At 45.3% G+C, this 14549-nt stretch overlaps 1 protein-coding gene across 1 annotated transcript; it reads left to right on the forward strand.

Annotated features, from left to right (window-relative positions):
• The first annotated feature begins 10393 nt into the window (after nt 1-10393).
• LOC123083290 (chaperone protein ClpB1-like) lies at nt 10394-13486 on the forward strand. Its single transcript, XM_044505365.1, has 6 exons — nt 10394-11443; nt 11863-11981; nt 12094-12434; nt 12515-12785; nt 12864-13061; nt 13147-13486. The coding sequence occupies exons 1-6, from the start codon at nt 10624-10626 to the stop codon at nt 13327-13329; spliced, it is 1932 nt and encodes a 643-aa protein (XP_044361300.1). The 5' UTR covers nt 10394-10623; the 3' UTR covers nt 13330-13486.
• Nucleotides 13487-14549: the final 1063 nt, after the last annotated feature.

The following is a 14549-nucleotide window of genomic DNA, read 5'->3' on the forward strand; positions in this document are numbered from 1 at the left end:
GTCGAATCATCCGTGACAGTATCCACCATGATAAATTTTCATAGAAGTATTCTTTGATGTTTCATTCTTTTGTTATTTTTCGTTGTGTGATGCAAGGTGTTAGCACTGATTGATTTCGCGGCTATGGCTTCCTTCGGTGACGCAGCTTCCATTAGGGTCGACTCCGCGGTCAAGGAGAAGCGCGTCGAGGACCGATTGGCGATGCTCATTGAGGAGAACCCGCAGCTAATCCTAATAAAGTATTTTGAGGATCTGGCCAAGAAGAACCCGCCAACTAAGGAGAGCAAGGCCCAATCACGTGGGAGAGTGATGACACGGTGCCATTGAGTCCAACGACCATCATTCCCGAGGACGCTTGTTCCTCCACTGTGAAGGATGCCCCTACATGCTCTGACTCCACGATCACTAGTTTCACCGACTACACCTCAGAGTAGCCCGCCTAGATAGTTTGATATTGATTTAGTGATATGGACTGATGGGTCGTCGCTGGTGCTGGATCCTTGGGGGTGTCCGTTGCTTCACAGGCAGCGGCGAAGTGGACGTACCCCTAGTGTGAGGAATTCCAGCGCGATGTTAGCCCACGCATCCATCCACAGCGGCCTGATGTTGAGTTGCAATGGAATCGCCGTCCTGTAATTCACCCACCATGTTGCCTGCTCCGGATTTGGCGATTCAGACTCGTGAATCGCCCAGAAGATGATCTCCACATCCATGAAGCCTTCATCACCGATGAAGTGTGCACGCTCTTTGAAGGTCGTGTACTGGATTATGTTGATGTGGATGTCTGCCCACTCGCCCCGATCGGGGAACCTCTCCAGCAACACCTTTTCATCTCCCTGCGATCCTTCGGCGAGTTCGCATCGATTAGGGGCGGCCAAGCCACTCCGGGTGGAGGTAACGCCATTGGCCCCGCCACCCTCGTCACCAGCACAAGCCGATGGATACAGACCCCGCGGCGGCGCCCCCCTGCCATGAGAGCTAGTGGGTGAGGTTTGCGGGTTAGGAGTGGCTCGTGGTGATGCGACTGTAGGTGGGATGGCGAGATGCGTGGGGAATTTGCCTCGTTGCCGACGCATTTCCCGAGGAGGAACTCAAGAGGAGAGAGGCATCTCGCCGATTATTTATTATTTTATCGACTTCCCTCATTGTCAGTCTTTTTCACATTTTTTTGAGGCAAAACACACGCTTTATTAATCAACAATCTAAATGTTTACCGGTACTGTCATAGGATCATATGGGAGACCCAACCAAACATGACGGCCAATACCCAAAGAAGAAGCGTGTTTTGCTAATATATGAGCTTCGAAATTAAAATTTCTACTTTCATACATAAAATGACAACTAGTAAAGGAGCTCTTCCTCTAATTGATTTCCTGAATAATTGCACTGTAGGCTCCCGTCGTTCCCTGAGAAATATCGGCTACCACCATCTGACAATCAGACGCCACACTGATGGTTGATAAATTAAGATTCGCAGCTTAAGCAAGTCTTTCCCTACATGCCAGAGCTTCAACAGTCGCCGGATCAGCAATGTTTGCTACAACAATAGCCGAGACTCCCACATATTGTCCATTATCATCTCTACAAAAAGCAGCAGCTGCTGCTGCTGCTGCTGCTGTAGCTCCATCTCGTGAGAACACACCATCCACATTGATTTTTGAGAACCCTATTTGTGGCGCCAACCATCTTTGGGCATTACTAGTACCCAACGTGGGCAGTGGACTCTTGTTTCACGACTTGTGAAGTGTCCAGTTCTTGAATTTATGAATCAACAAAATGATGGATCTGTTCCAGTCTCTGAAAAATGCTCCCGTGAATGGCCTTCCGACGTGCTGACCAAACAGCCCAAAGTGTGATTATCATCCTGGTAAACCCCGCATGTGGTAGTGTATCATGCATGAAGAAGAGCCAATATCTTGCGTTTGGTTCCGTGCATCCGATCATATGCTCGGCGAGGCTTGAATCAGAGAGAGCCCAGGTGCAGCGTGACATACACTAGTAGAAAAAGGGTCTAATGTGCAGCTCATTAGTCCTGGTTTGAAATTAAGCCGGCACTAATGTGACCATTAGTGCCGGTTCCAACGGCTAGGCGAGCCGCTCTCAGTAGTACCGGTTCGTGGCAAACCTTTAGCACCGGTTTGTGCCACGAACCGGTACTAAAGAGAGTGGCGGCAGGATGTTGTTAGACTGGGGGCCCTCCAGCACCTTTAGTACCGGTTCGTGCTACGAACTGGTACTACATGTTATCCTACATATAGACCCTTCGTCCAGCTTGCTCTGTTCTACTCCCTTTCCCCTCTCATCTCTGTTCTTCCCCTCTTTCCCTCGAACTCATCACACATTTTGCCGAAATTTCGTCAAGATTTGAAGGCCCCCATCCATTCAAGTGATCACAAAGGTTATCAACTTTGTTCTTTCATCTCTCATTGCTAGATTAGCTCTTGCAATGCTTTATGTAGTGATTAATTTGTGGGTTTTAGTAATTTGGGGGAATTATATGTGGTAGTTTATTTGATTTATATGCAATTTGAGCTTAAAATAACTCTTAGTTTGCATATGTAGGTGTGGTTTACTTAGTGCCTTCCCGTCTCCGTCGTAACCACCGTCGATCGTCCGCACCGACCCGTCGCCGGTACCACCTTATGGTGAGCCTCTTGTTCTTATCTTTTTTATATAAAAAAAATCATGTTTGTGTGATTTAGATATATAGTTACTTGTATAATTATCTTACCCGTACGTTGTTTGTTATATATAGTGCCATGGTTTTGATATCCATCCCCATCGGCCCTCGTCCGTGTTATGATTCGGATGTGGTATATTCTCCTCTAAAACTATTTGTCGTTTATGACAAATTATGCCCATCAAGTTGACATAGATATTTTTATCTAGGAGGTATGTGAACCGGAAATTCCAACCCACCCTATTGTCGAGAGGTTAAATTTAGTTGAAAAAGAAGAGTATTTGAAAGAAAAATCGAAAAGAATTGAGGGGGAGAAGATGGAATTGGAGTTGCATATTTCCGATATCGTCGATGATCACAAGATCAAGATGGAGAAAATACGGTTGAAGATTATAAAGATTAGAAATTATGCCATTGATAGTGAGGCTTGGTATCATTATGCTGTTGGCTCAATTGTTACCTTAGTTGTGATCTTGATTGCATTTGTTGTTGCATTTAAATGCTTTAGCTAGAGAGCTATTTGTATGTTGCATTTAAGTGTTGTATGAACTTTATGTATGAACTTGTATTAATTTGGTCTATTCAGTGGTGTGTAATAAAGATGAGCCGGCAATGGATGTACGATGACCGCTGCTCTCCCCAGTTGGTTGATGGCGTGCATACTTTTCTGATTACGGCTCAGGCAAACAAGCGGGCGGATGGTTTTATGCATTTTTCATGTGCTGGCTATAAGAATGATCACAATTACTGTGACGCCCCCGATTCAATCGTACACTAATCATACACATAAATGTTTACGATCAAGATCAGGGACTCACGGGAAGATATCACAATAAAACTCTAGACACAAATAAAAATAATACAAGCTTTATATTACAAGCCAGGGGCCTCGAGGGCTCAAATACATAAGCTCGAATACAAATGAGTCAGCGGAAGCAATAATATCTGAGTACAAACATGAGTTAAACAAGTCTGCCTTAAGAAGGCTAGCACAAAAGCAACATCGATCGAAAAGGCAAGGCCTCCTGCCTGGGAGCCTCCTAACTACTCCTGGTTGTCGGCGTCCGTCACGTGGTAGTAGGCACCCTCGGGGTAGTAGAAGTCGTCGGCGGTGTCGTCTGGCTCCTGGACTCCACCATCTGGTTTCCGCATCCGTGAAGAATGGAAAGAGGTGGAAAAAGGGGAGGAAAGCAACCGTGAGTACTTATCCAAAGTACTCGCAAGCAAGGATCTACACTACATATGCATCGGTATCAATGAAAAGGGTTGTATCTGTGGACTGAACTGCAGAATGCTAGAAGAGAAGGGTAAAAACCTAGCCTATCAAAGAGTAGCATCTTCAAGCAGCTCCAAGTATCATGCAGCATCAGAAGAGATAAGAGTAGCATAAAGTAAAGTTGTAGTAGTGTTATCAACCTCGGCCATAGATCCTTTCACGACTCCCTGCGAGAAAGCAATCCCAGAGCCATAATATCCATTTCTGATCACAAGTATCCAGTTCTAGTTGTATCATCAGGATGGGCTTAACTAATATATATACCTGGCCGGACTCGGTTCGGTCACCGGAGCAGTCAGCGCGGTCACCGGAGCAGTCAGCACGGCCATCATGAACATAGCCCTCTTCTTGTACCGGCATTAATGGGCCGGAGCCATCATGAACATAGCCCTCTTCTTCACCCAGTCCTTCCTCACCAACGACGTCGGTGAAAAATGACGCAACGACATCAGTTCCTTCTGCGATCATCTCCCCCAACATCGCTTCTGTTGCTTCGTCTCGGTAGTGCTCCATAGTTTCTGCAAATATTTACAACATGTCAATTATTATTCAAACATGGTACAGATGGATATATATATATATATATATATATATATATATATATATATATATATATATATATATATATATATATATATATATATATTAGTGGCAAACGTAGAACTAGCTAGCTAATCACAATAAGGAATCATGTTAGTGGCCTCGACGCTGCTTCTCTAGGGTTTGGGGTCGCCTCGACACAACGCTTCAAGGGTTTGGGGTGGCCTCGATGACAACGCTCTTTTAACTTGGTAAATTTGGGTGGCCTCGAGAGTTTTGGTCGAGCGAGAGGGACGAGGGGGGTGCTGCCGTTGTATAGGTTATCACGATCTAGAGGGGGTATATATATCGACCGCCCCTCATGTCGAAGTTATCTCGAGGGGGCGGCAACGGCGAAGGCGAGCAGCCTGACGGCGACAGACCCGATAAAACATAAGAAAACGAAGAAGAAATAAAAAAGGATAAGTGGAAAGGAATAGAGGAGAAGATCGAAGAAAAAAAAAGAAAAAAAATAGGAGAAGAAGAAAGGAATAGAGGAGAAGAAGAAAAAATAGGATTCTATTTTTTCTTCGTCTCCTCTATTCCTTTCTTCTTCTCCTCTTCCTTTTCTTCTTTGTTGTTCTTCTTATTTATTTCTTCTCTATTACTTTCTTTCTTCTTCTCCTCTTCTTTTTCTTCTTCTCCCTCGAGAAAGGAAAATAATTAAGGAAAAGGAAGAAAAGAGGAAGAAGGAAGAAGGAAGAAGAAGAAGAAAAAAAAGAAGAAAAAAAAGAGAAGAAGAAAGGAATAGAGGACAAGAAGAAAAAATAGAATTTTTTTTTCTATTTTTTCTTCTTCTCCTCTATTCCTTTCTTCTTCTCTTCTTCTTTTTCTTCTTTTTTCTTCTTCTTATTTATTTCTCCTCTTCTTTTCCTCTCCTCTTCTTCTTTCTTTTCTCTTCTTATTTTTCTTCTTTCCTATCCTTCTTTTTCTAAAATTGTAACTTTTGCATATATAAAACTTTTCTAAAATTGTAACTTTCTATATATGAACAAAAAACTTTCTATGAACAAAAAACATTTTTAACATATATATACACATACATTGAACAAAAACATACATCACATACACATACATAACATTCTAGCCACATACATCACATACACATATACATTATAGCCACATACACATATACATCACATATGAACAAAAAAATAAACTAATAAAAATAAAAAACATATAGCAACATATGAACAAAAACATATAGCTACATACATACACATACATTATATATATATGAAAAAAATTAAACTAATAAAAAAACAGAGCCAGGCAGTGGCGGCAGCGGTGGCGCCAGCGGGGCAGGGCAGGGGTGCAGAGCAGGGCAGGGGTGCGGGAACAAGGCAGGTGCTCACAGGGGGGTGGCGGGGCACGGCGAGCGGCGTCGGGGCGCGGGGAACGGCGCCGGCGTCGGGGCAGATGGCGTCGAGGGCGGCGGGGACGGCAAAGTTGAGCAGCCTGACGGCGTCGGAGGCGGCGACGACGGTGAGGTGGACCAGCCTGACGGCGTCGGAGGCGGCGGCGACGACGAGGTGGAGCAGCCTGACGGCTCGGCGGCGACGGCGACGAGGCAGATCGAGCAGCGGCATCGGGCGGAGAAGAAAGGAATGGATTTTGGAGAAACTGCTAAGTGCTAGTTATATATGAAGAGAATTGGTCCCGGTTCTTGAAACCAACCGGGACCAATGCCCCCTTTAGTCCCGGTTGGTGCCACCAACCAGGACCAAAGGCCTCTTTTCAGCAGCCCAAAGGGCGGGAAGCGGCGGCCTTTGATCCCGGTTGGTGCCACCAACCGGGACTAAAGGGTGGGCGTTGGTACCGGTTGGTTCCACGAACCGGTACCAATGCCCCCCCTTTAGTCCCGGTTGGTGGCACCAACCGGGACCAAAGGTCGTGTGTTGGCGCGGTGCGGCACGAAAGTTTAGTCCCACCTTGCTAGCTGAGAGGGGCGCGCAGTGGTTTATAAGCCCCACTGCCGCACCCCTCTCGAGCTCCTCTCCACTGCAGGCTTACGGGCCTACTTACTACTGCTTTGCCTGATGGGCCTACTGGGCCTCCTGTGGGCCAGAATCCTGGCCCATGGTGGGTTTGTAGTCGTATTCAGGCCGTCGGGGCCCAGTAGGAGGCACTTTTTTTCTTTACTTATTGTTGCTATTTTTATTTTTTTCCAAGTTTTTTTGTTTTGTTTTCTGCATTATTTATTTTCTTTTGTTTTTTTGCTTTATTTTTTAATTCATTTTGCTTTTAGTTTTAGAAAAATTATAAACTTTCTGTTAGTGCCATTAGTTCTCAAATTTGAAAACACTTTTTTTGTTTTTTTGTTTTGTTTCTTGCTTTATTTATTTTATTTTGTTTCTACTTACAACGAAATACTATTTTATTTTATTTATTTTATTTATTTTATTTTATTTCGTAACAGTCGAAGATGGTCCCCTGGACAACAAGTACAGCTCATCACAAACAGTGTTGTCACCTCTGAGACGTGCTTCCAACCAACTGCTGAAAGTCCTGCTGTGTTCACATGTAATCCAGTCGTCGCACTGCTCCGGGTGTTTGGAGCGCAGACTGTTCTTGTGTTCATCGACATACAGGGTCACCAAGGTAGAGTTCTGTAGAACTGTGTAGCGTGCTTGAGACCAAGAATATCCGTCTCTGCATATTATTGAGTCCCTTCCAAGCGTGCCTTTTCCAGTCAGTCTCCCCTCATACCGCGATTGAGGGAGACCTATCTTCTTAAGGCCAGGAATGAAGTCAACACAAAACCCGATGACATCCTCTGTTTGATGGTCCATGGAGATGCTTCCTTCTGGCCTAGCACGGTTACGGACATATTTCTTTAGAACTCCCATGAACAGGGCCCTGATTGGTTTTTGGTGGCTACAGAGGCTTGCGGCGGTGAAACTCCCGATCTAGGTTTATTTCTTGGGTTTTTTGTATTTATAGAAACTTTTGGTGTCGAGAACAAGTCAGGGGGGTCCACGAGGCGCCCACAAGACCGGAGGACGCGCCCTAGGGGGGCACCCTCCATCCTTGTGGTGGCCTCGGGACTCTTCTGGTCTAACTCTTTTGCTTCGGGGGCTTCTTCTAGTCCATAAAAAATCACTATAAATATTCAGGTCAATTGGACTCCGTTTGATATTCCTTTTCTGTAGAACTCAAAAACAAGGAAAAACAGAAACTGGCACTGGGCTCTAGGTTAATACGTTAGTCCCAAAAACCATATAAAATGGCATATAAATGGATATAAAACGTCTAAGATAGATAATATAATAGCATGGAACAATAAAAAATTATAGATACGTTGTGGACGTATCATAGAGTTCCGGCAGGGGTGTGGCGTTGCAGTGAGGGTGGTGGAGCAACGACGAAGGCAAGAAAGAAAGAAGGAGAGAAAATGGGAAGGATGGAGGTGTGGGTTCCGGAAAGGATCTTGGATGGGGGAGTGTCGGAGTCCTACGTGTGTGATGTCCTTACTCAAGCAGACCTCCCCCACATTTGTCTTTGGTTTGCGGGAGAAAACACGTCCGCACCATCCTGCGAACCAATATAGACCTACGTTAGATGGCTTCCATAGTCTGGAGGATGTAGACGCTTTGTAGGTTGGCCTTGGAGATGCCCTATCCTGACAGATAATGATTCGGCTCCCATATCATCATATTGCTCATGCTGCGTCCATGCTTCCTCATATCTGAAATCAAAAGCTTTATTCCTTTCATTAGTAGCATGTGCCGCTGAGACATGGATTAACAACGCATCATGGTTTGATTCTTCGTTAATGATGTGTTCAATGGAAGTCTCATGGAACAAGCTCATGAACTCATCGTTGCACGTTGCACGGTCCAAGCCACCTGAGTAGTCTCTTCCCTATCTCTCTTGTTATCCCGTGTAAATGAATAACCTGAGAAGCTGAGATCCACAAGGCTGCTGTCAGCCAAGCACTCTCGAAAATCTTCCATTTTCATGAACAATCTCGGGTTCCCTCCTTTTCGCTCTGTTTGGAAAAAAAATCTCCTTAGAGTCGCATGCACTCAACCATGGTAGATTATCTTGTCTCCTCAGGTACTGGATATCATTCCCCGTTTTGGGCATCTACTCAGTCCAAGGTTCCTTGTAGATTCCAGTGAATCTCCATGAGTTGCCCTCAAATGAATTCTCAACATCCAAGTAGAACTAACACCATGGCCTCAAAGTTACTTGCACATTATCTCTCCACCACTCTGACCCACAATATCTATAGTTGCACCTTGTCTAAAATCCATACTCCATCTCAACCTTTCCATTACTCTGGACCGTTTCTTTGTCAGACTCTAAAACACCACCGTTGGGTTGTAAGACCATATCAGGTCCCTAAGTCCGTTAACTATCATGTCCGACCCCAGTCCCCGACAGTTCCAGGCAAGGACATTCATTGCTCTCGGCGGCCCTCACCACAAGGTCTGCTGCTTCATTGTCCTTTTCTGAGATACATTCAAAGACCAACATTTTCTGTCATTTATCGCCAATGAATGCGTCATGATGAATCTGCCTATCTAGATCACCTTTGGCCACCAACAGCTATTTCGGGCCCCTCTTTCTCTTTGTGTGAGTTGGTGGGTGGGTAGCCCTCTGCATAGCCCTCTCTAAAGCATGATGATTCAGAGGGCGCGGCAAGAAGACCTTCCCCACTGTCGCCCATCTGGTGACCTTGAGCATAGTTGGACTAGGGTTTACAAAAAGACGAACCCCATCTCCTCCCATCCTTGCCGAGAGCGCACCTGCCTCCTCTGACGCTTTCACATTCACCGAAGATTGAGATGACTACTTGCTTGTGCTAGCGCCGGTTGTTTTTGCGGGAGTACTACCCTTCAGAGACGCCATAGCAGCACAGCCAAGACGCTCAAACACCGAATCCGGCCGAGGAGAGAGGAGAAAGCAGTTGCTTCCCTCACGTCGTCGGCGCCACCCCCGCTGAAATCCTAACCCTAGCCTTCCAGTCGCGAACACGATCGCCTCCTGTATGCTCAGGGTTTTGCGTGGTTGGAGCCTCACGACTCATGATGTCCTTTTTTGTGCATGTACTCTTACTCTGCGTATGAGATTAGGGTCAAGTCAAACTCTACTAAGTTTGACCAAATTTATATTAAAAAATATAAACATCTACAATACCAAATATATATGGTATGAAACTACATTTCCTAATGAATCTAGCAATATTAATTTGGTATTGTGAATGTTAATATTTTTTTCTATAACTTTGGTCAAAGTAGAGATACTTTAACTTCGGACAAAACTTACATATAGACTAAAAAGGACCGGAGAGTTGAAATACTTTTTTCTTTAAACTTTTTCTATGTATAGGGCTGCAGTTTAGTCTGTGCGAGGTGAAATACCGACGGGGCGACTTAGGATGGTTGGGAAGGAACGAACGACGGACTTCCCCCCCCCCACACACACACACACAAGAAAACAGAAAAAAAATCCACATCCAATTTTCAATTCCAATTCCAATTTGCAAGAGGATGTGGCAACAAGTCCATTGACCAACTCTTTGGCAATCTGTCTCTATTATCACATGCCGATAGTCTCAAAATTTAGCAAATAACACGCCTTCCTGCAATGCCATAGATTCAGCCATTAAAGGATCATTCACTCCCTGGAAAGGTTTGCTCCAAACTCCGAGCAATGAGGAGGACCATACCACCCGACCCACACCAACCTTAATCTCATCATCAAGGTTTAGAGGGTTTTTCGTCTGTGCGAGGTGAAATACCACGTGGACGAGAGGGCGACGTACGATTGTTGGAATAGTAACGGACGAAGAAACGCTCCGTACTTTTCCCCACACAAATCCACATCCAATTTCCGAGAGGTGGTCGTTCTCTTCTATATACCGAGACGGATTGGAAGAGATCTGTCGTATACTCATAAATACAGTACATCTTGCGGCACATCGGCAATACAGACAAGATATAGAGAGACACACGGCGATTAACGATCTTTGTGCTGCACCTGCACGTGGAATCGTATCGAAACGGATCGAACGCTTTTGTCGGCGCTTTCATATTCTTGTTCCTCACTTGCAGTTGGAGAGCTCGATCGTATAGTAGCTATGTCGTGGTCTTCCCCGGAAAGCATGCTCTTCGTCGGAGCATCGGCCGTTGCCAGCGCTGCTCTAGCCTGGGCAACGTGGACGTTGCTCGACGAGTTCAAGTACGACAAACGCCCTTCGGAAACAAACTACAACGAACTCATCGGCGTCAAGCCCCTGGACGCCACCGGCAGCCTCAGGACCTTGGATGCTACCACGACCGACCCCGTCATCGGCCGCGACGACGAGATTGACCGCGTCGTCTGCATCCTCTGCCGGCGCACGAAGAACTGCGCCGCACTCGTCGGCGCCGCGGGGGTCGGCAAGACGGCCATCGTTGAGGGCCTCGCACAGCGCATCGCGGCCGGGAACGTCCCCGAGACGCTTGTCGGCGCACGCATCGTGGAGGTTGACATGGGGGCCATGATGGCCGGGACGCACTGGCGCGGCATGTTTGAGCAGCGCATCAAAGACGCCATCAAGGAGGCAGAGGAGGCGGAAGGCAAGGTCATCTTGTTCATCGACGAGATGCACATGGTCGTTGGCGCCGGCGGGCACAAGGGAGGCCCCATAGACGCCGCCAACATCCTCAAGCCGGCGCTGGCCCGCGGCCGCATCCGTTGCGTGGGCGCCACGACCTCCGAAGAGTATCAAAAATATGTTCAGACAGATGCCGCACTTGAGCGGCGGTTCCAGAAGGTTGTCGTCGAGGAGCCAAGTGTGCATGCAACCGTTGCCATCCTGCGAGGGCTGAAGCCAAGGTACCAAGAACACCATGGCCTGCAAATCCAGGACGATGCTCTTGTAGCCGCTGCACATCTCGCTGCCCGCTACATTACTGGTACCTATACATACATACTTCAAGAATTCAGTTTACTCTTAGAGTATCACTTAATTATACCCCCTCCGTATACAGAAATACTCTGATAAAGAGACTCAGAGAGTACTATATACTCCCACCATTTCTTTTTAGTCTGCATATAAGATATGATCAAAGTCAAACTTTATTAACTTTGACTATGTTCATAGAAAAGAATATCAAGATTCACAATATGAAATCAATACTCTTAGATGCATTATGAAATTGATTTTCATACCATATAGATTTAGTATTATAGATGTTGATATTTTGTTTTTACAAAGTTGGTCAAACTTTATAAAGTTTGACTTTGACCAAATCTTATATGCGGACTAAAAAGAAACGGGGAGAGTATATGATTGTTTATGTTGAAGATAATTGATGTATCTGATCATTGCCAGGCCGCAAATTCCCTGATAAAGCAATTGATCTTATGGATGAGGCATGCGCTACAATAAAGATGCACGCCGACAAACAAACGACCCTGGAAATTGTTGTTGGCCCTGGACATGTAGCACGGGTAAGTCCTAATCATATCCGTGAATAATTAATTCCCATATGTAATTTGTTTTCGGGGAATTCCTGTATGCTTTCAATGTGTTGTGTTCCTCACATCTAAAATTCATTTGAAGGTTGTGAGCCGATGGACTAAAATCCCTCTCGCTACACTTGACCAAGAGGAGAACGAGAAGTTGATCCACCTTGCGAAAAAATTGCATGAGCGTGTTATTGGCCAGGATGAAGCTGTTAATTTGGTTGCGCAAGCAGTCCTACGTTCTAGGCTCGGATTTGGACAAATCGGACAACCGATAAGTGCATTCCTCTTTTTGGGCCCGATTGGCGTCGGAAAGACAGAACTTGCTAAAGCCCTCGCTGAGAAGATATTTGACAACGAGAAGGCATTGATTCGCTTTGATATGTCGGAATATGCTGATAGTGGATCTGTGTCACGTCTCACCGGAGGATCTCGAAGGTTTGATTCTTAAACTTGATATACACTTTTTGTTTCTAGGCACACACATATCTCAAATAACAAAATTTGATTTTCTAAAGCTATGAAGAATATGGACAACTCACCGAGAAAGTCAAGAGGCTCCCATATAGTGTTATCCTTTTCGACCAATTGGATAAAGCAAATGCCTCGGTATTCAAGGTGTTTCACCAGCTGCTCGACGATGCTATGTTGACCGATGGCAAAGGGCAAGTTGTAGATTTCAAGAACACTATCGTCATTATGACCTCAAATATAGGAGCAGAGCACCTACCGTCGAGAATTATGGGCGAAAATACAATCAAATCTGGAAGAGATCTCCTCATGAATCAGGTTTGTGAATCCCAACTATTTTTGTAACGTCCTCGATTGGCAAGTCAATGATCATCTTATATACACTTGTTCATGCAGGTTAAGAAGCGCTTTAAGCCTGAACTTATCAATAGACTAAATAAGGTTGTGATATTCGAGCCACTTTCACACGATGAATTGAGGAAGATTGTGAAAATCCAGATAAATAATGTCATTTCGACAGTAGCTTCCAAGGGTGTCGCTGTACATGCAACTGATGCGGCCCTAGACGTCATCCTGTCAGAATCACATGACCCGGTGAGTATATATACAGTAGCTCTTTTTCATAACCATCACAAGATGTCGATCCATTGTCCAGTTTTTAACGCTTCAACGCCCGTAGGTGGACGGCGCAAGGCCCATTAGAAGGTGGGTGCAGAATCACGTGACCACGATTCTCTCGGACATGCTGGTCGACGGAGAAGCCTGTGCTGGCTCGACAATCTCCATCGATGCTGCCGCTGACGATAAGAGGGGGCTAACGTTCCAAGTGCTGAAGAAGCAGCAGGAGTTGGCAGATCAATGAGATGATTTTGGCCGTTGTCACTCACATGATAGATAAAGGAAGATGCATGCTTACATAATGCATAGGCATGTAATGTACACAGAGGTGATCATATCTTGTAGTAAAGGGTTAATGAATGTAACGACAAGTGCGTACGGGTGTTTGTTGTTTCTTTGTTTGATTGTTTTTTCTTCTTTAACTTTCAATATGTATAAACAAGTTACTATTTCTTTTCACAAAAAATATGGATTTTTCTGGAATTTCTCAGCAGAGCGCACACCGGGTGGAGCACTCCAAGTATAATTAAAACTTGTAACTTAAGGACAGTGTCAGTTTCAACACTAAGATGTAAGGATTATTACAAATTAGAATCCAGACGCACAACTTTTACACACTAAATTCTTTTCAACAAAATAATGACTCGTCGAGCACAAACCATAGTACTCAGATAAGATCAGCGGCCCGGGAACAAACATAAATATTGATTCCTCTTCTTCACACCCTTGTCCTCACCGTGGAAGTTACCGGTGGAACCGACAATACTCGGTGATGAGAACATCGACCTGCAGGATCCAATAGGGCCCCTCGTCTTCCCTTCCCATTGGTGGTGACTCTTAACACACCGTCTACACTTCTGGAATTTCCTTATACGCCGGGTGGCAGGCTCTTCGCTGAGAGCTAAAACACATGCGCTCGGCAAACTAATAGACGCCGAGAGTACCTCTCGGCAACAGGGGCATCTCGGCAAACACATGATATTTCCGAGAGTCATACTCCGCAACATGTGACTCGGCAAAGGCACTATTTACCGGCAGCCAAACAACTGTCACACGGCAACGTGTTGCCATGTGGCTCATCCGGGGCGAATAACGGCGTGGTGACGGTAGCAATGCTTGGCCAAGAGCAGCTCTCGGCAAAGCTCCAGCTCTCAGCAAAAACTTTAGTCCCACCTTGCCTAGAGATAAGCAACATGACCAGTTTAAATAGTTGGATAGTCTAGACACAATAAGCTTTGATCTTCATTACACTCATGTTAAGAAGATGTACCATTGATTTAAATCTTCACCTGTTCCGGGCAGAGAAGATTCACGGTACCATTGATTTAAATCTTCACCTGTTCCGGGCAGAGAAGATTCACGGTACCATTGATTCAAGTATTATTATTTTTGAGTTTTTCGTCCATGTCATCACATGGCCCTTGTTACCGTTTAAATCCTTGGAAAATCGTACGATGCCGGAAT

This window comes from Triticum aestivum, chromosome 4A (genome assembly GCF_018294505.1).
Source record: "Triticum aestivum cultivar Chinese Spring chromosome 4A, IWGSC CS RefSeq v2.1, whole genome shotgun sequence".
Classification (NCBI taxonomy): Eukaryota; Viridiplantae; Streptophyta; class Magnoliopsida; order Poales; family Poaceae; genus Triticum; species Triticum aestivum.

Coding starts and splice junctions, on each gene's coding strand:
- LOC123083290 (XM_044505365.1), top strand. CDS start 10,624: ATGTCGTGGTCTTCCCCGGAAAGCATGCTCTTCGTCGGAGCATCGGCC. Junction 11,444..11,862: donor CGCTGCCCGCTACATTACTG/GTACCTATACAT, acceptor GATCATTGCCAG/GCCGCAAATTCCCTGATAAA. Junction 13,062..13,146: donor TGTCAGAATCACATGACCCG/GTGAGTATATAT, acceptor CAACGCCCGTAG/GTGGACGGCGCAAGGCCCAT.